This window comes from Sus scrofa, chromosome 9 (assembly GCF_054392235.1).
Source record: "Sus scrofa isolate SSC_HxYL_T2T_F1_AM1 chromosome 9, Sscrofa_HxYL_maternal_Yorkshire_Landrace_v2.0, whole genome shotgun sequence".
NCBI classification, from domain to species: domain Eukaryota; kingdom Metazoa; phylum Chordata; class Mammalia; order Artiodactyla; family Suidae; genus Sus; species Sus scrofa.
In genome coordinates this window covers 69,551,801-69,573,601 of record NC_139391.1, presented here as the reverse complement: position 1 = coordinate 69,573,601, position 21,801 = coordinate 69,551,801, and the positions used below count along the sequence as shown (strand labels likewise).

The 21,801-nt window shown below is 55.1% G+C and overlaps 1 protein-coding gene across 45 annotated transcripts in view; it reads left to right on the top strand.

Annotated features, from left to right (window-relative positions):
- The window catches only part of PLEKHA6 (pleckstrin homology domain containing A6), a 137,341-nt gene that overhangs the window by 100,681 nt on the left and 14,859 nt on the right, over window positions 1-21,801 (top strand). For 6 of the 45 annotated variants that reach the window (XM_084976757.1, XM_084976752.1, XM_084976755.1 and 3 more), the window contains exons 7-17: window positions 3,817-3,959; window positions 5,756-6,238; window positions 7,586-8,102; window positions 8,562-8,648; window positions 15,528-15,596; window positions 16,790-16,870; window positions 17,132-17,281; window positions 18,220-18,315; window positions 19,562-19,673; window positions 20,230-20,369; window positions 21,567-21,716. In XM_084976757.1, coding sequence (XP_084832883.1) covers window positions 3,817-3,959; window positions 5,756-6,238; window positions 7,586-8,102; window positions 8,562-8,648; window positions 15,528-15,596; window positions 16,790-16,870; window positions 17,132-17,281; window positions 18,220-18,315; window positions 19,562-19,673; window positions 20,230-20,369; window positions 21,567-21,716 — 2,028 coding nt within the window. Of the gene's footprint in view, window positions 1-3,756; window positions 3,960-5,755; window positions 6,239-7,585; window positions 8,103-8,561; window positions 8,649-14,544; window positions 14,626-15,527; window positions 15,597-16,789; window positions 16,871-17,131; window positions 17,282-18,219; window positions 18,316-19,561; window positions 19,674-20,229; window positions 20,370-21,566; window positions 21,717-21,801 lie in introns of all 45 variants that reach the window. The other 39 variants (XM_084976779.1, XM_084976769.1, XM_084976777.1 and 36 more) reach the window with 11 other exon arrangements.

Below are 21,801 nucleotides of genomic sequence, written 5' to 3'. Positions count from 1 at the left end.
CAGCCGTGTCTGTGACCTAGACCACAGCTCACGGCAACGCCAGATCCTTAACCCACTGAGCGAGGCCAGGGATCGAACCTGTGTCCTCATGGATGCCAGTCAGATTCGTTTCCACTGAGCCACAACAGGAACTCCTCGATACCACAGTTTTTTCCTGGGGGAGAAATAGTTTTGTCCTGAACCTGTGGACCCTCTGCCCAGTGGCCTGGCACCTAAGAAATCCCTCGTAGCAAAAGCAGGAGCTAGGGGCAGGTCAGGCTCTGAGATCCCTTCTGGAAATTCTTCTTCCCCCACGTTGGGCCCAGGAAACTATGCCCTCCCCACCAGCACCAAATTTACCAACCCAATTTTCAATCATTAGAGAAAATTAGGAAAAAATGGGAACTGAGTTTCATTATAATCAAGAGCTGCCAACTTCATGGAGACCCAGTTGAAGGGAATTAAGAGACCAGGGATGGAGTTCCCTTCGTGGCTCAGGGGTTAACAAATACAACCAGGAACCATGAGATTGTGGGCTCGATCCCTGGCCTTGCTCAGTGGGTTAAGGATCCAGTGTTGCCGTGAGCTGTGGTGTAGGTCGCAGACGCGGCTCCGATTCTGCATTGCTGTGGCTTTGGCATAGGCCAGCAGCTGCAGCTCTGATTAGACTCCTAGTCTGGGGACCTCCAGATGCGTGGGAGCGGCCCAAGAAATGGCAAAAAGAGAAAAAAAAAAAAAAAAAAAAAAAAAAGCCCAGGGAGATGGGCCTCTCCTGCCTGCTCAGTGTTACTCCTTGGAACCCCCGGGGGAGCCACCCTTTGAAGACTGGCCTGCAGCTGGCTTATCCTAGGCCAGTGCTTTTCCATATTTAAAAATTCATGGCCCATTAAAAACAATAAAAATTCCACGCTTCTTTTGTATCTTATGCTTTTTTTTTTTTTTTCACAATATAAAACCGTGATATCGACCATGCATTTTCCTAGTACAAAGCCCTCTCTCCCCTAGTGGAGAATTGCTGTCCAAGAGCCTGAAAACCCTCAGGTGCCTCCAGGGCAGCATCTGAGCTCCTGGGGCCCCAGAGACTCTGCCCTTTTCTGTCCTAAGCTCTGCTCTGGTCACCTGGCCGCAGAAAGGTGAGCAGATACGCAGGAGGGAGGGACATCTTTGGCACATACTTAGTTCCCAGCCTCCGGGGGTCCTGTCTGCAGAATGAACAATCACTAAAACTCTGGCTCCAGGGAGCTGAATTTTTAGCTGGGAAAATTGGAACAGGCTGTCTAACCAACAACAAACAGACCTGCTAAACACACACCCACACCCACAGAGTCAGACAGCCTGTCTCACCCTTCCCTCCAGACCTGTGTGCTCCCACTTGCGTGTGTGCACACACACACACCCCCTCCAGCTCAGAGTTCTGCAGCAGCAGCAGCGTTAGATCAACCTCCCAAGTGACTGGCATGTCCCCCTCCATAGCCCCAGGTCCCCGCACCCATCAGCCCCTCTCCTCCTTGCCCTTCCCCCAGGAATGCACTGCCTCTTTAAAATCCAACTCCGAGGGCTGTGCTCAGTGGCCCACAAAGCGTTCCAACTGTGGCTATTCAGTGGCCCTTCCCCAGGGGAGGGGGGGCAGATGAGACAGATGGGAGGCTTGTCCTGCTGCGGCCACCAAGCAGAACTCTGGGATGACCAGTGACAAGCCAGCACTGTTCTCACCCAGCCTGCTGCTGAGCGCCTTAGTCTCCCCCTCCCACAGCCCCACGGTGGCACCTCCCTCAATTCTCTGGGCCCCTTTCATGCTTCCAGGCTGGTGTCCTCCCCCTGGCTCCCCATCAATCGCCCTGTCTTTTCCCAGGCCCTCTGCCTTCCTGTCACCAGCTGTTGTTCCCGTGCCTTTGCTCTCTCCTTGTTTCCCCACGGGCATGTTTTGTCCCCCAGCTTGACCGTGAGCTCTTCAAGTGCAAAGAGCATGTCATTGCTTTTCTTGTGACTGGTGCCCAGGGCAGAGCGCTGCACACACAGACGCCCACTAGATGCTCAGCAAGTTAGTTATCTGCTGCTCACTCCTACCAGCCAGATCTCACCCCTTAGTCCCACCTGTGTGTCTCTCTCCTCTGCAATAACCATGTGTCCTTCACCCCAGAGGGCCTGCCTGGGCCCCTGCTCCCCATATCTCTGTGCAGTTTCTTTCTTTCTTTTTTTTTTTTTTTTTTTGTCTTTTTAGGGCCCCACCTGCAGCATAGGAAAGTTCCAGGCTAGGGGTTGAATCGGAGCTGTAGCTGCTGGCCTAAGCCACAGGCATAGCAACACGGGATTCAAGCTGCATCTGTGACCCACACCACAGCTCATGGCAATGCCAGATCCTTAACCCACTGAGCAAGGCCAGGGATCGAACCTGCATCCTTGTGGATGCTAGTCAGATTCATTTCCACTGAGCCACGAGGGGAACTCCTTTCTGTGCAGTTTCAACCCCCAGATATCTCCTCTCAACTTCACTAGCTTTTCATGGGCACCTCCCTGCCTCTGCCCAGCACCCCCACCTGGAGGTCAGGCACTGACAGGAGAGGTAGGGCGCTCCCTCACTGGGTAGTGGCTTTTCTGGGAAAAAGTCACCTGCTGGCGAAGGTGCCAAGGTAGAGTGAACATTGGGCTGGGAAGCACAGGGATGGTGTGGATATGACATTGCTACTGTTCCGGGCTTGCTCAGAGAAGCCCTGCCTCTCTCCTTCCAACCCAGAGACCCAGGGTTTAGTACCTGAAGGGTCAGAGACCAAAGTGAAGTTCCCATCTGAGACCCTTGGTCACTTCTAGATCTCTTATGTTGACTGAAATGAAAAGGGCTAACTCTCTTAGGGAGTGTTCTGAGATCCCAGAAAGAACCCATCACCACAGCATCTTTTCCCTGTGGACCTTCCCCACCAAACAGACGCATCAATTAAGGCCAGAGCCACATTGCAAGTTGTTGGCACTTGCAGAGCTGGTCTGGAGCAGAGCTGGTCTGGTCTGCACTGGGGTGCCCTGCCTTCTCTTCTCCACCAGCCTAGATTCCCAGGGTGCAAGCTCTCCACCCCTGTGCCTGGTGGGCTGAGCTGGGCCTTGCTGGGTGCTGTGGTCCCCAAAGTGACACTGAGTAGAAGGGGCTAGTCTGAAGAGCTCCCCAATTCCCTCCCCTACCCCACCCCCCGGCTCCTCAACATTCCTGTCATGTCGTCTCCTCTCTCTCGTTCTCTCTGGTGTTCGATTGACCTGTTCTCTGCTTCTCCTCCTTCTGGCCGCGTGAGGACCCCTCCTCTGGACAGGAGCTCTCTTCAGGGTTCCCGCCTGCTGCGCCTGCTTGCAGCCACCAACTAGGTAGCGTGCTCTGACTGTCTGTGCATGCCCCCCACGTGCCCGCCACTGTCCCTCTGCATGGGAGAGACAGTGCCAGCTTCTCAGAGGCTGAGCAGGGACCGAAATGGGCACATTCTCGGGGTTGGGGCGGGCATCTCTCCCAGGCGTAGGGTAATTGCCCTTCCAATCAAAGATGGAATTTTATGGGAGATCGGGCATGGTAATTGTTCCTCCTGCTTATAATCACCTCCGGTGGGGCAGGCAAGCTGACCTGGCTATCGGGCTGCCTAGTGGTGTCCGGAGAAGAGCTAGACAAGACAGATGCTCAGACACCAGCTGGAGCTCTTGGGCAGCCGTGGGCTGAGCTCCATGTGGGGCGAAGTGCTGCAGGGCAGGGGAATGACCTGCCTGACCACCCGTTCTGGGGGCGTGGGTGTCTTCTCCCCACAGGTGACTGTGTGCTGGGTGGACGAGGCTGGGGCCAGTTCCACGCACTGCCTCTCCCCACAGGCTGAGCATGCTGGGGTCCGCACCTACTTCTTCAGTGCTGAGAGCCCCGAGGAGCAGGAGGCCTGGATCCAGGCCATGGGGGAGGCCGCGCGAGTACAGATCCCTCCCACTCAGAAGTCGGTGCCCCAAGCTTCACGTCACAAGTGAGTGCAGGGGACTGGGCATGGGCTGGGGAGGGCCAGAGACAGGAGGAGGGAAGAGGTGGCCCTCTCTATGCCTTGGCTGAGTCCAGCACGTGGACTTGAACCTCTGAGAACACCAGCTCCTTGCCTCCCAGCAGGGTGCCTGGCTACGTGACTTCAGAACCTGCTGTCTCTTTCCCCCTGATCAGTTCCTCCTCTTCTCTCTGAGCTGCTGGAGGCCAAGAATGAAGCCAGGTTCCATCAGGGCCGGGCCAGGAGCCAGAAGAGCAGGGTCATTTGCTTGTTTTGTTAGATACACAGGCTTTGTGGGAAGGTAGCCTCAGGTTCAAATCACAACGTGGCCACTTGCCCACTGTGTGACCTGAGTGTAAGTTACTTAACCTCTGCGCCTCAAAGAGAGTAATTATATTTCTACCTCCAGCGGTGGTCATGAGGACTAAATAGTACAGGCGAAAAGCTTGGCGTGCAGTAAGCACTCAGTATATGGCTGTTCTCATCATCTCACCCCACCATCCCCCAGCGTCTCAGTGCCTGTCTCTACCTGAACCGGGCGATGAGTCTTGAGTTAGATGTTAACAGAGATCCAGCAGAAGGAGGTTTTACCGTATAGATGCCAAGTCTATTTACATGTCTTGGAAGTGTTTACCAAGCAGTGTCTCCACAGGGATGCTTGACAATGTTGAATCGGAGAAGGTGCAGGGAAAACATTATCATAAGATTCCATCTTTGCTTCCAGCAGGGGCGGACTTCCAGAAGCTCACGCATTCTTTTCGTGACTATTTACTATAAATAGAAATGTGGAGGAGTTCCATCTGACTAGGAACCATGAGGTTGCGGGTTCAATGCCTGGCCTTGCTCAGTGGGTTAAGGATCCGGCGTTGCCATGAGCTGTGGTGTAGGTTGCAGACACGGCTCGGATCCCGTGTTGCTATGGCTCTGGCGTAGGCCAGCGGCTACAGCTCCGATTTGACCCCTAGCCTGGGAACCTCCATATGCCGAGGGAGCGGCCCGAGAAATAGCAAAAAGACAAAAAAAAGAAAGAAAGAGAGAAAGAAAGAAAGAAAGAAAGAAAGAAAGAAAGAAATGTGGGTAGGGTGTGAGGAAACCAAGGGAGAAGAAGCTCCTACCTCACAGGGCTTGTACTCTAATGGAAAGTCAGTGCTGGAAGCAGCTTCTTTTAGAGAGGCCTGGGAACCAGCATATTTCTATGCCTGTGACGTTTGAGGCCACAGCTTTGGCCTCTGGGGTGCCCGCCATGTTGATCTCATACAGTCTGACCCTTCCCGCCAGCGACGAGTCCAAGACTCAACGGAAGTTAAGTAACTTTCTATAGGAGAGAGGGCTGAGCTGTGACAAGCCTCTGTGTCCTGGGACACCAAGGACAGTTCCTGTTATGTGTGGTGTGTAGTGCACAGCAAGTGTGCACTGGGCTGGGTCAGGGACAGGCTGCAGAGGAGACCTAGCCTGGCTCAGGGCAGTCTCGGCCATAACTTGTGGGCTGGACGCAAGGTGGATCCGCAGAGGGGAGCGGAGAGCGAGCCGTGGAGGAGACGGGGAGGGCAGGATGAGCACACAGGCACAGGCAAGCTCGGATTGTGTTTTCTAATAGCCCAGGCTGGAGTAAGAAGATAAACTGGTAGGATTTCGGAAACAGACTGGAAATTCGCTGAATCCTGTTCCCACCACGGCCTTCCTGCCCATCCTTCTCCGCTCCTTCTGTCCTTCCCAGTTTCCCTCCCACGCGTGCTCCGTTCTGGGCTGGAGTCGCTTACAACATCTCCCTTGGCATCCCACAGCCACGAGAAGCCAGACTCGGAGAACATCCCTCCCAGCAAACACCATCACCAGCCACCCCACAACAGCCTCCCCAAGCCTGAACCAGATGCCAAGACGCGAGGGGAGGGGGACGGCCGAGGCTGCGAGAAAGCAGAGAAGAGGCCTGAGAGGCCCGAAGTGAAGGGCGAGCCGCAGCTCAAAGCCAATGGCGTCCACGCTGGACCAGAACCAGCCTCAGAGCCAGGCAGCCCTTACCCCGAGGGCCCAAGGGTCCCAGGAGGCGGGGAGCAGCCTGCTCAGCCCAACGGCTGGCCGTATAGCTCCCCCAGTCGGCCGGGGAGCACGGCTTTCCCGTCCCAGGACTCAGAGAGTGGGGGGCATCGGCGGAGCTTCCCTCCACGTGCCAATGCTGACAAAATCGCGCAGCGCAAGAGCTCCATGAACCAGCTTCAGCAGTGGGTGAACCTGCGCCGAGGGGTGCCCCCTCCTGAAGACCTGCGGAGGTGAGGCCTGATGGGGACGGGTGGAGTAGGGGTGGTGCTCCAACTGGGGGCTGGGGCTGGGGGCTGACCGGGACACATCTCCTGTTGGAAACCTTCTGGAAGCCAGGCTGAATTGGGACACCAAGAAAACCCCAGGGTTCCCCACTTGCCCAAGTCCTTCGTGCCCTGCGGTGCCATCTGGAGAGTTTGCCCCCTGCTCCCGGTTCTTTCTTTGTCTGCGTAATTCCTTCAGAGGAAGGCACAGAGCACCCAGTCCCTGAAACATGAAGCCAGTCATAGCGAGGGGCCTTTAGAGCTGTTCCAGTGACACATCCGTCCATGCTGCTGACCCTTGTACCACATTTGGCTCTAATTGTTTGAAAGCCATTATTTATATATAGTTTTTAAAAAAGAAAACTATTGCGAGTTCCTGATGTGGCTCAGAGGGTTACGAACCCAACTAGTATTCATAAGGATGTGGGTTCGATATCTGGGGCCTCGATCAGTGGGTTAAGGATCCAGGGTGACCATGAGCTGTGGTGTAGGTTGCAGCTTGGATCTGGCATTGCTGTGGCTGTGGCATAGGCTGGCAACTGCAGCTCTGATTTGACCCCTAGCCTGGGAACTTCCATGTGCTGTGGGTGTGACCCTTAAAAAAAAGAAGAAAAGAAGAAAAAGATTGCCACTCGTTGGCCCTAGTTCTACCCTCTAGACCCACTTACTCCTTTATCTAGTGGCTCAAATATTTGAAGACATTTTTTGGACTCGATCGTGTTCATCAGGGCAAGGGGGCTACCCCCCCTTCCCTGGGCATCTGGACAGCTCCAGGGGCTGCAGGTAACAGCCTTGTGGCTTATGGCCTGGCCTGCCCTGCCCTGGGAAGAGCACCTCACTAGCGCTGAGTCCCGGGAACCTGCTGGTTCCGCCCTTGACAAGATCATTCATCAGGGAGGGCGCCCCTTTATCCCCGCTCAGGAGCCCTCCTCCAGCTGCCCAGTGCACTAGCGTTCTTTCCACGCTTCGCCTCTCCGGAAAGGATCTGATAAATTGGTTCATGCTGAGATAGAGATGGCTAATAAGGCTTAAAGTTTCTCCCCAGGGGTATTTCATTTTAAAGAGACAAAGACGGAAGTTCTCTGAATGGTGCAATTTCTGGCTTCAGGGTTGAGGGAGGGAGCTCGGAAGCTGGGTCTTTCATTGTACCTCTGGAAACAAGCCTCAGTGCCTGGGCAGTGGGCGCCCCTGTGTGCTCACAGGTCAGCCTGGGGTACCACTCACCTGGCCAGACCCTGCCCTAGGCTGGAGGGCGTGGAGGTGGGACCTGGGCAGAGCGCTGGGGGCTTCCTTACAGAGTCCTCTCTCTCTCAGTCCCTCTAGGTTCTACCCTGTGTCCCGTAGGGTCCCTGAGTATTACAGCCCCTACTCCTCCCAGTACCCTGACGATTACCAGTACTACCCGCCAGGGGTGCGGCCAGACAGCATCTGCTCGATGCCCGCCTATGATCGGATCAGCCCGCCCTGGGCCCTGGAGGACAAGCGGCACTCCTTCCGGAACGGAGGCGGCCCTGCCTTCCAGCTGCGTGAGTGGAAGGAGCCTGCAGGCTATGGGCGGCAGGATGGCACCGTCTGGATCCCCAGCCCCTCCCGGCAGCCAGTCTATTATGATGAGCTGGATGCCGCCTCCGGCTCCCTGCGTCGCCTGTCCTTGCAGCCCCGGTCCCACTCTGTGCCCCGCTCGCCCAGCCAGGGCTCCTACAGCCGCGCCCGCATTTACTCCCCCGTCCGCTCACCCAGTGCCCGTTTTGAGCGGCTGCCACCTCGCAGCGAGGACATCTATGCTGACCCTGCTGCCTATGTAATGAGGCGATCCATCAGCTCCCCCAAGGTGAGCCGCCAGCCTTCCCCTCCTTCCCATCCCCCGAAATCCCCCAGAAGCCTAAGACCATCTACTGAGAAGAGGTGGAGATGCAAGGGCATCTGGGGACATGAGGTCCCTGGGCTGTGTCAGCAAGACCAGCGATGCTGCCTGCAGTTCTGTCCGTAGAGAGCTGCCTTGAGGGATTTGCCTTGTCCCTGAGTAGAAACACTCATCTCTGTGTCCGACCCGAGGCTGTGCCAGGAGCCCTAATTCTATATAAGAGAGCAGAGAGGGGTCTATCTTTTCAAATCTTGAGATCCTGGATAAATCATGGCAAGGATATTGCAATGGATAAATGCTGTCCATTTTTGTTTGAAAACTGCTCCGGGACAGGAGACAAGCATCCCTAACCTTGAGCGTCAGTTGGTGGGGAAGTCCACGTCCCAGCCAGACCCCCTCACCTCTCCACTCCCCTTTCTCTTCCAGTATGATTACCTGGGAGACAGGCGGCCAGTCCCTGCAGGACTGTTCCCCTACAACTACCCACCATCCCCCACGGTCCACGATAAGATGGTACGTCCTCTCCTCCCGTCTCACTTCCCCTCAGGACCCCTCCCCTCCCAGGGCGCGGTCAGACTAGGACAGACAGACGCAGGCGGGCTCTGTGCCCAGTGCCTGGTCTGGTTTTTAGCAGCCTCTGGATACCTCCTCCCTCCCGGCCTGGCCTCTACCCCAGGGCAGTGTTCCGTGCCAGTTCCCCCCCGCCCCTCCGTGACACAGGGCAGAGGAGCAGGGACGAGATCTGCAAGCATGAAATGCCCACATCCCCTGGACCTCAGAACAACCCTCCTCTCCAGCATGGGGAAGGGCCTGGACAGGGGGCCTTAGGTTAGGGGCTGGGAAGAAAAATTAGGCTGGAGCTCCCCAAATAAGCATGATCTTCTAGTCTTCTTCCGCCTAAGCGTGCATGCTTCCAGCTTGTCCTTGCGTGGAATGTCACTTTTGGGGAAAGAGACAAGGGGCAGGCTAGAGGAAGAAGAGATTTTCTGTATTATGTCTTCTCCTACATTCTCCCCTTTCTACTTGTGTCTCTTCCTGGAATTTGTTCTCCTGAGACTTTTCGCCTCCACCTGGAGAACGAGACCCCCCAACTTGAGGATTGGAGGGAACCACTGGGCCCCACAGGCAGAATCCTTCTCCCCAAAAACCTGTTGCTGACCCCTCTTTCTCTGACTCTCTGCTGCCCGGCATCCAAACTCTATAGCCTGGACACACAGCAAATGCACCCATCCAGGAACAATGGGTGGCTTTTCCCAGAAAACTCAGAAAGATCCACTAGAAAGTGCTGACTAGATGGCTTCCTTTGTCCCTCCCTTTCCCCTGAAGGCCCAGGAGCTGAGGAGTGTCCCTCTCTCGCGGGAGCTGGGAGCGTCCAGCAGGCAACCTCTGTGGCTGCCCGCATCCTACCCCCGCCCTACCCCAGACTCCTCAAGGCCAGAGAGGCCTCTTGTTGTCGCTGCCCAGCTAACTCTTAACTGCTTTGCTTCCTTTTTTATTGTTTTCTTTTGTCATGTTCCTGTTTGTTTGTGTTGCCGTTGGGCCTCGGGCTCCGGGTAGGATGAACTTTTAGACCTTCAATTGCAAAGAAACCTAGAGTATTTGGATCAGCAGGTAGGCAGAGCTGGTGCCCCCTTGCCATTCCCCTGCCCTCCCATCCTGCCCTGCTGCTCCTCCCCACCTCCTCATCCCCCATCCATTTGACAGCCTTTGTTGGCACAACCAGGACACAACAAAGTGGCTTATATTTTGGTTTGCGCCTTCACACCCCTGCTCTTCAAAGCCCTTTAAGGCAGCTGGGAGTTTCCTGGGGAAAGGAGAATAATAAATGACCACATGAATAATTAATGCAACCTCCTATTGGTTCAGCCCAGATGGAACTGCCCTGGGGGACAGGCGGGAATTTGCATTTTTGCTGGAGAAAGTTGCAGAGACATGGAGGCGCTCCAGCGAGGTGCTCCAGCGAGGTGCTCCAGCGAGGTGCTCCAGCGAGGTGCAGGGTCCCAGGAGGCTAAGGATTTAGTTCACCCCGAATCTGGGGAATCATCCTGTCCTAGTCCACAGGTGGTAGTTAAACTCCATGATTTGGAAATGAAGGACTGCAGACCTGTGCTCTGATAATTTTTATAATTATATGAATCTGGTATATTTGTTAGTTCCTCTGTAAAGTTCTTTTGTATGCACGGCTCCTGTTTTGCCGAGAACTCAGTGCCCTGGAGGGAGGGAGTGTTGTCAACCCAGCTTTACAGATGAGCATCCTGAAGAGGATAGAGTGGCCCCATGCCATGGAAGCAGTGGGCTGCCTGGGCTGTCCCCTTTCGCCACCTCGCCTTTTGATGCTAAGGAGGCTGTGATACTCACTGGGCTTAGACAAGCTAGGGGTCAGTATGTGGGGCATTTATGTGAGCACGTCCTCCTGTTCAGATCTGTGCTACAAATCATGGGGGACCTAGATGTGCCCACCATTGTCCTGTGGAGGCAGCCTGGGGTGGTGGAAATAATAATAACGATAATAATAATAAGCGTAGTAATAACGATAGCAGTAGATACCATGCCTGGGTGCTTCCTCTGTGCCGCATACTATTCTAAGCCATTTATAGATCCTCATTCATTTACTCTTGATAACAACTCTGCAAGGTGGATATTGTTATTATCTCCATTTCATAGCTGATGAAACCAGCGCCCAGGGAGATCAAAAAACTTGCTGAGGACACACAGCCAGGGAAGGGCTGAGCTTGCATATGACTCTGAGCTCTTGACTCAGTTTACAGCTGAGGAAACGTTAGATGCCTGAAACAGCTGGGGTCGTACGGCATCAGGATGATTTTGTGCTCTTGGCGTTGCAGAGGGAACCATCAACTTGGTATCAGAGGACGGGGCTGCAGCTGTTTGTGGTTCTGTTCACAAGCCATATGACCATCATCTCCCAGGGTCTCATAGATGACCTTAGGCGCTGGGAAGCATGACGGCCATGGGATTTTTTTGTTTTTTTGTTTTGTTTGGTCTTTTTAGGACCACACCGGTGGCATCGGAGGTTCCCAGGCTAGGGGTTGAATCGGAACTATAGCTGCTGGCCTACGCCATGGCCACAGCAGTGCCAGATCCAAGCCATGTCTGTGACCTACACCACAGCTCATGGCAACCCTGGATCCTTAACCCACTGTGCAAGGCCCGGGATGGAACCTGCATCCTCGTGGATACTAGTCAGATTCGTTTCCCCAGAGCCACGATGGGAACTCCGTGATGGCCATGTTTTAATCAGCTGAAATGGCTCCTGGCCCTCAAGAACGTTGCATTTTAGTCCCAGAAGGAGTATGTGGTGTCCACACCATGAGCATTCCAGTCCATGTGGGGATGAGTCCCAGGATGCCAGCCAGAGCAGGACCAGGAAGCACTGGCAGGAAGCGGGGTCTGCGGTGGTGAGCGGGGCTCACGGCTGGCCTTCCTCCCTGCAGCCAGCCCACAATGCTGGCTGTCCAGGCAGTCAGTGCTGACAGCAGGGCCCCTTCCTGGGGGCTTCTTCCCTCGCTGAGGGGCTTCGGGCTTCGGAAATAACCTTTCGAAAGGCCTCCTCCTAGATAAAGGGTCATACTCTTAAAAGGCAGTTTTGTAGGATGAGAAGAGTCTAGAACATAGACACTGCCATCTAGTTCCAGCTGTGCCATTTATAAGGATTTTTTTTTTTTTTTTAAACCTTGGAAATGTCATTTGGTCTTCCTGGGGGTTTTCTTAATCATGAAATAGAGCCCACCCTTTCTGTCTCACAGAGTCATGGGGAGAATCCAATGAGAACGTGCATGAGAGCACTTTGTCAGACATTGGTCAGGGGTGGTGATTCCTGATGTCATCCTTGTTCTTTCTCTTCCCAAACTCAAAAATGTTAATTGACCACCTTTGCTGTGTATAAGGCACTGGGTTAGGTGTTTTCTCTAGCATTTCGGAGCGACAGAAGGTGGCACTTAGGGTGGCACCCACATGGGCTAAAAGATCCCCAAAGCCACAACGCGGGTGGGAGCAGGCCAGGGTGAGACACTTCCTGCATCCTTGATTACTTTACATGCACTGGCTGGGCAGAGAATGGGGTCTCTGGGTGACCTGGAAGAGCTGGGCCTCCCTTGCCCTCTCAACGCCTGGTGTGTCTGTAGATCTGCCTTGTCCGACGCGCACACGTATACACCACACATGGGACACAGGCCGCAGACAGGAACATACACATGCGCATGTACACACACCATATACAATCACACCTGCACTGCACATGCACACCCCACACACAATAAACATAGTCTCAGTTTCAAACACACACACACACACACTCACACCCACACACACACACACATACAGGCTCTAAGAAGATAGGGATCGACTTAAGTCCAGATCCTTACAGAAAATGTGGTTGATGTCCTTTTGGCTTTTAATCATTTACAAAGAGTCAACCTCATATTATAGTTGCTCTTTTGAAAACCTTTTAAAGGTGTTTTTTGTTTGTTTTTTTGTCCATGCCCTTTGCATGGGGAAGTTCCAGGGCAGGGAACGAACCCGTGCCACAGCAGTGACAATGCTGGATTCTTAACCTGCTGAGCCACCAGGGAACTCCTCAAAAGCCTTTTAAGTCACACTTAATATCACAGAAAAAAACTTCCAGCTGCGCTAAAGAAGTAGAAAAATCAGATCCTGGGAAAGTCTTTTAAAATGTCATAGAGGAGTTCCCATTGTGGCACCGCGAAAACCAACACGACTAGTTTCCATGAAGACATGGGTTGGGTCCCTGGCCTCGCTCAGTGGGTCAAGGATCCAGTGTTGCCGTGAGCTGTGGTGTAGATCTCAGATGTAGCTCAGGTTCCGTGTTGCTGTGGCTGTGGTGTAGGCCAGCAGCTGTAGCTCTGATTCAACCCCTATGGATATACTTCCATATACTTCGGGTGTGGCCCTAAAATAAATAAATAAGTTAATTAATTAATTAATTTTAAAAATGCAGTAGAGCCTGTGAATGGGGGCAGATGGGTGCCCCTTGCCCTGTGGACAGCACACAGAGGACAGGCTGTGTTGGGGCTGCCGCCCACACTGGGTAATAGGGAAATACATGTAGGTCCAACAAAGACCGGGAAGGCCAGGGCAAAAAACGTGGGGTCCCCTGACCTGTGACCCCAGGAGATCTGCCCTAAGGTGGCTCTGTCCTTCCCTGACTCACGTCCCCTTCCCAAGAAGCTTTTCCTGCACAGCTCCCTTCTGTCTTCTGCTGCCTTCTCCTGGAGAGGAGCTGAGTTAAAGGGACATAGCCAAGGAACGCCCCAGTGGGTTTACCTTCGATGCCATCACACCGGAACCCGTGGGGGAAAGGATGGCATTCTTGGTTGGCTCATCCTCCCTCCCTCCCTCTCACTCCCATTCACCCTTCCTTCTCGCTCTCTTTCTTTTTCATTTGGCCAAGAGTCTTTCCCCCTCCATGTTCCTAATGATCCTTGAAGCACAAAGATCACTTGTTGGGAGAGCAGCGTTCCAATCTCTGGTGTCCCTTTAACACGGCTTGCTTGCTTTGGCCTCCTTATTTGCTCCCTGGCGCCATCCAAGCCCGGCATGGATGCTACCAGCCCAGCTCTGGAAACCGTGTTCAGCAATCCTTCCTACTCTAGAGCAGAGGTGGGCGGGGATCAGGGAGAGAGACCTGTGCCTGCCTGTGGTGAAGGACCATCCAAAGAGCAGGGCCCAGGTGTCCTTTAAAGTTGTTTCTTCTTGGAGTTCCCGTCGTGGCTCAGTGGTTAACGAATCCAACTAGGAACCATGAGGCTGTGGGGTTCAATCCCTGGCCTTGCTCAGTGGGTTAAGGATCCAGCGTTGCCGTGAGCTGTGGTGTAGGTTGCAGACGCGGCTCAAATCCCATGTTGCTGTGGCTCTGGCGTAGACTTGGCAGCTACAGCTCCGATTAGACCCCTAGCCTGGGAACCTCCATATGCGGCAGGAGCGGCCTTAGAAAAGGCAAAAAGATAAAAAATAAAAAAATAAAAAATAAAGTTGTTTCATTTAGTTCAAATGTGGGGAGATCAGCCTTTCCAACTGCCTGTGTGGTCTTTGACCAGAGCAGAGAAATGAGAGTTGGGCTAGTGGGCTGAGACCCCCAACACTAGGGCACCCCGGGGAGGTGTCACTGGGCTGGGGCCTCTTCCGAGCTGCAGCCGAGGGCACGGTGGCCTCCTGGCTCCCTTCAGTAGCCTTTCCTCGAGGGTGGCTTCAACACGGGTCCTGAGACGGAGTTCACCAGGGGTGAGTGAGGGACCAGGCCAGACAGAGGGTGCTGGAGGCCTCAGCAGGAGCGGCCCCTTCCTGCTTCCTGGAAAGCCAGCACAGGCGGGCGTGCGGGAGCTCTCCCTCTGTGGGTCTGAGTTTGAACCGTCCGTTCCTTCTTCTGCTGCAGATGAGTGAGAGCGAGACTCTCATCAGTATGGTGAACCGCATGGTGGAAAACTCCTCCCCCAGGGCCCAACTCTTCATGCAAGTAAGACCTCTGCCTGGCAGCATGGTCCCTGTCCACACCATTTCGGCTGCTTGTGCATGGTCGAGTCCACCCATCCGGGATGGGGCTTGCTCCACCTGCCCGCTCATCTGCCAGGCCTCATCCTCCAGGCTCAGCCTGGCCTCCCTCCTTGAATTCCACTGTGTCTCCTCCATTCTTCACACTCACGGGTGGACCCAGGTCCATTTCCCAAACCATCAAAATAGCCGGCACTGACCCCTCATGCCATGCCAGGAATCGCGAATCTGCGTTGTATCGTCCAGGATTTTTATTTCATGTTCGATATCCTCTTCAGTCGTTGGGATGGAGGGCATGAAGGATGTGACATGGAACCATCCAGTGGGCAAAGTTGTGTAGAATGTGCCGTGGTTGCTGCATGTGTCACCAAGGGCAGGCCTGCTGCACCGAGACACTCTTCTGGTTTGGGTCCGAGCCCTGGGGTTGGTGTTCCGTTTACGAGGCCAGGGCTTCCTTGGAGAACTTCCAATGCCCATTCTGTTCTCCCAGGTCTTAGCCTCAAAAACAGCCATGACCTAACTATTGTTCTCATGGTTGTTCCCAAAAAACCACCTGGGCGCTTCACAGCTCAGGAGTCCCTTTTGGCCGTAGATCCTGGAGCTGGGGGAGAGGAGACCCAGAGCACCCGTGAGCGGCGTCTCTCCCTCCACAATCAGCCCAGGAGAATCGGGATGGAGCTTAGGCCAGGCCGTCCCACCCTTCCCAGCCAGGGGCAGAGGACTAGCTCAGCTCAGGTTCCCGGAACGGACGCTCTGTGACGTGACAGACTGTGGTCGGTGGCAAGCATGGAGCAAGGGTCATCAGCTTTCCGTCGCTGCACGCCCTGGCCGTCCCCTGGTGCGGTAACCGGCCTCCTGTTCCTGCAGGTCCCTCCGTACCCAGAAGTGTTCCGGGACAGCCTCCACACCTACAAGCTAAACGAGCAGGACACAGATGTAAGAGCAGCTCTCCCGCTCCCTCTGTCCACTCCGGCCCCTCCCGCTGCCCTCCTCATCCTCGCTCTCTTCCGAGGGGAGGGCTTCATCCATCTCGCGTGACTCATCATACATTTGATTCATGTCCACTTTCACCACAAAGACAGCATTCTGCCTGACCCTCCTCATCCCCTTCTTCTCATTCTCACCACTCACCCCTACCTCCCACCATGGCTGTGTGTGTTTCTCCACTGAGCCCAAGGCCCTCTTGGCAACAGTGGTGGCCTGTCTGGTTACAGGACATAGACTTTGTAAGGAGGTAGTGCAGTCTGCTCTGGGCCCAGCATGGCCTAGACCCGGGGTGCTTGGAAAGAAGAGCCCGGCTCTGCCCTCGTGGTCCTTCTGGGTAGCAGGAGGGGCCAGGTGGCAGCAGGTGGCTGCACTGGATTCACATGGTGAACACACCCACAGTAGGGTCTGCAGGGCTACAGGACAGTGAAACCCCCTGGCTGGTGGGCCAGGGACAAAGCAGGTGGCCTGTGAGTTGGGCCTTGAACTAAAAGCACAGAGGGCAAGATTTGGCTCAGTAAAAAGGAGCCACGGGGATATTTGAGGAGTGGCATGCATAAAAGTGTGGACTCGGGAAAGTACAGGCCTTCCCAGAAGACAGGTGTGACCTAACCTGCGTCTTTCCAGTGACCTTGTCTGGGTAGCAGGTCAGTCCAGCAGGAACAGGAGAGGCTCCTTCCGAGCAAGGACCAGACCTCAGGGGGGTGAACAGGGTCCTTTGGGAGGAGGGGACCCGTTTACATTGTTCACTGGTGTCTCTAAGACTGTTGTTCAGAAACCTGGCCCTATCCCTCCAATCTGTCCCCACCTAAAGGCCTACGAGGCAAGGCCACCTTAGCTCCTCAACTCCTTGTGCCCCAGAACCCCAGGAGTGCAGGATCTTAACATTTGGCTCTCAGCCTTCTCCCCTCTCAAGCTGGCTCACTTCCTCCAAGTCTTTGGGGAAATCTCTCAAGGTGAAGACCATGTTCCTGTTCCCAGGAGCCTCCAAGGTCAAAGTCAAGGTGAAGGCCCAGGGCTCCTCGGCAGGAGAAAGGAGGTGGTATCCAGAGGCCAGGTCCCGCCAGCCTAATTTCCAGGCAGCAGACAGTGTGCTTCACCCCCTTCTCTCTTCCTCCCTTCTCCCCACTCCCTCGGGACCCCAGAAGCTGCTGGGCAAGTTGTGTGAGCAGAATAAGGTGGTGAGGGAGCAGGACCGGCTGGTGCAGCAGCTCCGGGCTGAGAAGGTGAGAACCGTGGCGTGGCCCTGAGGGGGGCATGGGTGAGGGGCTGGCCCGGAAAAGGTACAGGTTGCTATCTCCATCCTGACGAAGCTGACAAAGCTTGGTCCTTCTTTAAACTTCTGTCTTGCCCTTTGTCCAAACTGTTGAAGCTCTCTGGGGACCTGAGCCAGTGTGAGCACAGCCAAAGGGCTCAGGCCTCAGGTGCTAAGAGTCCCAGGGAAGAGCTATCAGGCTGCTCAGAGCCGACCCCTTGCCTTTCTTCAGGAGAGCCTGGAAAGTGCCTTGATGGGGACCCACCAGGAAATGGAGATGTTTGGGAGCCAGCCTGCCTACCCCGAGAAGCTGCTGCACAAGAAGGAGTCACTGCAGAACCAGCTCATCAATATCCGGGTGGAGCTGTCTCAGGCGACCACGGTAATGAGGGGGGTCGGGGGTCGGGGGTCTGCAGTTGGGTTACGCCTTGTCCACACCCAGACAGGAGAGCCACCCCTCTTCCTTGTTCTCCGAGGGCAAGAGCAGGGTGCTGTCCCAGAGGGACATAAACAAAGACCCTGCCTTGCCAAGAGGTGGCAGGTGCGCAAGCCTGCTCATCCCATTGAATTTCTACCTGGGAGACTGGCTCGTTCCCACGAGGGATTTGTCCAGGACGTGTGACGTCGAGGGCCACTTCTTTCTTGGGCTACTTTAACAGCTTTGCTGTCCACCTCTTCCTTTCCCCCTGGAGAACCAGGACTCCAGCAGCGTGCTGCCCTGGTTACTTCCATTGGGCGCAGGGCAGACCCTCCGACACTGAGGGAGCAGCAAAAGCCCTAGAAATCATGGCCCGGAAAGGAGGAAGGTCTCTAACCTCCAGAGAGCAGACTCCTCTGGATCTTTCCTGCCTCCTCTCTGGAGAGGGTTCTATTTTCTCATGTTTCGGCATGCAGTAGACTGGGCAGTTGCACCTCCTATAAGGCCAGCACTTGGCTGTCATCAGAATGTCCTAGCCCTAGGAGTTCCTGCTGTGGCTCAGCAGGTTAAGAGCCCAGCATAGTGTCCCTGAGGATGTGGGCTCAATCCCTGGCCCTGCTCTGTGGGTTAAGGATCCTGCATGGCTGCAAGCTGTGGTGTAGGTTGCAGATGTGGCTTGGATCCTGCATTGCCATGGCTGTGGCGTAGATCGGCAGCTGCAGGTCTGATTCTATCTCTAGCCTGGGAGCTTCCATGTGCCATGGGTGCGTCCTTTAAAAAAAAAAAAGAATGTCTCAGCCCTGTGCCCTCTCCCATCCCTCTGTGTCCTCCTCCCCAGCTCCAGGCCCCGAGGCAGAGGCAATTTGGCAATGGCAGCTTCTCACCCAGCCCTCCCTTTGCAGGCCCTGGCAAACAGCACCCTGGAGTACGAGAGCCTGGAGTCTGAGGTCTCGGCCCTGCACGATGAGCTCTGGGAGCAGCTCAGCTTGGACCTCCAGGTGAAGGAAGAGGCCTCTGGGCAGGCAGGGCTGCCGTGTGCTCTGGGCCCACGGCTTCCTTTCTTTAGAGCTTTCAGAGACAGGACAAGGAATTGGAACAAGGTCAGGGCCTCTTAAAACAGGCTCTGAGTGTCAGGGGGAAAATAATGAGGAACTTCTTTAGTTCCAGCAGTTGCAGGGGGAAGATTGGGAGGTAGAATAGCATCATAGTCAAGAGCACGAACTCTGGGAAGTCCCATCATGGCTCAGCAGTTAATGAATCTGACTAGCATCCTTTAGGATGCAGGTTCGATCCTTGACCTCGCTCAGTGAGTTAAGGATCTGGTGTTGCCGTGAGCTGTGGTGTAGGTCACAGATTCGGCTTGGATCTGGCGTTGCTGTGGCTGTGGTGTAGGCTGGTGGCTACAGGTCCGCTTAAATCCCTAGCTTGGGAACCTCCATATGTTGCAAGTGTGGCCCTAAAAAGCCAAAAAAAAAAAAAAAAAAAAAAAAAAAAAGAAAGAAAGAAAGAAAAAAACAGCATGGGCTCTGGAGACAAATAGACCCAGATTCAGATGGTGGTCACACCGCTTACTAACAGATAGTCTTGGGCCTAAGCCTCTTCACCTCTGAGGTGGGGATGGTTGCTGTCCTTGCCTCGTGAAGGTGTCATGCAGCCGCAGTGAGTTCATGGATGCAAAGCACTCAGCACAGTGTCTGGTACAGGGTGCAAGGAGGGTGAAAGGTAGCTATTAGTTTCCAGAGTGTGCACTAATTGAGTAGAATCATGCATATTTCAGCAAAGGTTGGGTGTGGGTGTTACAAAGTGTGGTTTGGATCTGAAACAAGACGTAAACTAGAAGCTCTCGCCCCTGGAATATCGGCCCCCTTCAAGGGTCCACCTGGAGGGGTGTTCACTCGAAGACCATCCTGAGCTCCCCTCGGGGGGAGGACGTAGAGGGGCAGGTCCTTCCTCTCTTGGTTCTGAGGCCACATGTTTACCTATAGGGGCTCTTTACTGTGATGACCGAGCCCTCTCCTCTGGCGATTCTGGAAGTCTGTTTTGTAGAAGCTGAAGAGGCGGAGGCTGCCCATGAGAGAGATGAGTGTGCAAGAGGGATGTGTGTGTGTGTGTGTGTGTGTGTGTGTGTGTGTGTGTGCATGCACGTGTGAAGGTTCCCGCCTCCTGCTGGTCCAAGGGGATGGGGGAGAAGCTGGGACACTCCTCGGTAGCCACTTCCTTTGACCTGCTTTCTGGCTGTTTCAGAATGAGGTGCTCAACCGGCAAATCCAGAAGGAGATCTGGAGGATCCAGGATGTAATGGAGGGGCTGAGGAAGAATAACCCATCCCGGGGCACAGACACGGCCAAGCACAGAGGTGGGTGCCTCCCCCCCGCCACCCATCGCCAGCCTCCTGGGCTTCTGTCCTCACCAGAAAAAGCTCCGATGTCTCTGGCCTCCATCCACACCGGCCAACTCACACCTCTCCCTGCGCCACTTGGGGCCTCTTAGGGCTCCAGAGAGCTCCCCTGCCCAGAATAGACCAAAAATACGGAGCAGAGGTGCTGGTGTCCTGATACTCAAGCTTCCTCCCCAGAAGAGGTCAAAGAACCTCTGCCCATCAGCCCAATACCCATCAGTGACCTGAGATCCCTACCTGAGTGCCCTTCTTTAGCCCTGGGACTGTGGGCTGGATTTTGCAATACCTGGGAGGCAGTGCTCTTATCTCCGTCTATCTTTTCCTGCCCAGCTCACCTCTCAGCAGCCAGCCTGCGACCTGGGCCTGGTCATGCGTCCTTTCAGCAGGGCCCCCGTGGCCCTGAGACCCCAAACCCTCGCCTGCCTCCTTCACCTACAGAGCCCAGCCACACTCCAGGCCACTCCCCCCTGCCACCCGCCTTCCCTCATTGCTCTCCTCTTCTGTTTTCCCCAAGGAGGACTTGGCCCCTCCGCCACCTACAGCTCCAACAGCCCCGCCAGCCCTCTCAGCTCCGCCAGCCTCACCAGCCCCCTGAGCCCCTTTTCGCTGGTGTCTGGCTCTCAGGGGTCCCCCACCAAGCCCGGGTCCAGTGAGGTAAGCTGAGATCATGGGGTCGAAGGCGGGTGAGGGAGGGAGGACCGGGTCCTCAGGTGCCTGAAACTGCACACCTGCTGTGCCCCCCTCTTCACAGGAGGCCTAGTACTTTGTCTCTCTCAGTTAATCATTCTCATACCCAGTTTGGTGATCTGCCCTCCAGATTTCTCCTTTACCCGGTCTGTCTCTGGCTGTCATCTGTAGTAGCCTTTCAGGGATATCTTCCTGAGCCAGCGGGATGGTTAGCAAAGATAGCAAACACTTGACAGGAATTTTTTTTTTTTTTTTGCTCTCTTTAGGGCCACCCCTGCACCATATGGAAGTTCCCTGGCTAGGGGTCGAATTGGAGGTGAAGCCCTGGCCTACACCACAGCCATAGCAACTTGGGATCTGAGCCACGTCTGCGACCTACACCACCACTCATGGCAAAGCCAGATCCTTAACCCACTGAATGAGGCCAGGGATCGAACCTGCAACCTCATGGTTCCTAGTTAGATTTGTTTCCGCTGAGCCATGACAGGAACTCCTTGACAGGAATTTGAACCTGAGATTGTTCGGGGGGCGGGGGGACGCTGACGGTTGGTGTGGGGAGCACTTTCCTACTAGTCCATCAACCAGCAAGTGTTTTCTGAGGTCCTTTCTGCTTTGGGCTCGGGGCTGTCTGAGATTCCCTCAGAAAGATGCCTGAGGGCCTTTAACCGCCGCCTCCCCACAGTGTCCAAGAGGGACCAACCCCCATTCACAGTGAGCAGCCTCCCCTCTGGAACACGATGGTGTGTGTATGTGTCTCAATATTGAGCCACGTGGTTCAAGGATTGTGAACAGCTGATATTCCCAAGAGAGGGTGGAACTTCAGCTGGGTCAGGAGGCACTGGGACAGGCGGACGGACTGGGAAAAGGCATTACAGGCAGGAAAGAGGGCAGAGGCCACAGGTGCAGGGGTGGGACGTGCCAGGTGTGATGCGGAGGCAGCGAGGAGAGAGCTTTGGAGAAGAAGGGGGAAGACCAGGGCACAGGCAGGGGCTGGGTAGAGGAGGGCCCCCTCGGCCAAGTGGGGTTGGCTCTGGAGGTGGGAGGCTGGTGGTCCAGGGGCCCGCCCCAGTCTCCAGCAACGTTGTCGTCTGCCTCTGCTAATGCTCTTTTCTTCTGCTCTCACAGTGGCTGCTCTCCTAATGCTCTGCCTTCTCTCTGCCTCAGGAGCCCGGCCCGCCGAGGCCTCCCCTCCCCAAAGCCTACGTCCCCCTGGAGTCTCCTCCCACCGTGCCTCCACTCCCTAGCGAGAGCCGCTTCTGGCCATACCCCAACTCCCCTTCCTGGCACCGCAGTGGCGAGACAGCCAGGGGTCAGGTACCCAGCACCCTTGGGTCCTGGAGGGCAGGGACGGAGGGAGTGGGGCCCAGCAGGAGACGGAGTCATTGTCCCCATTCCAGTA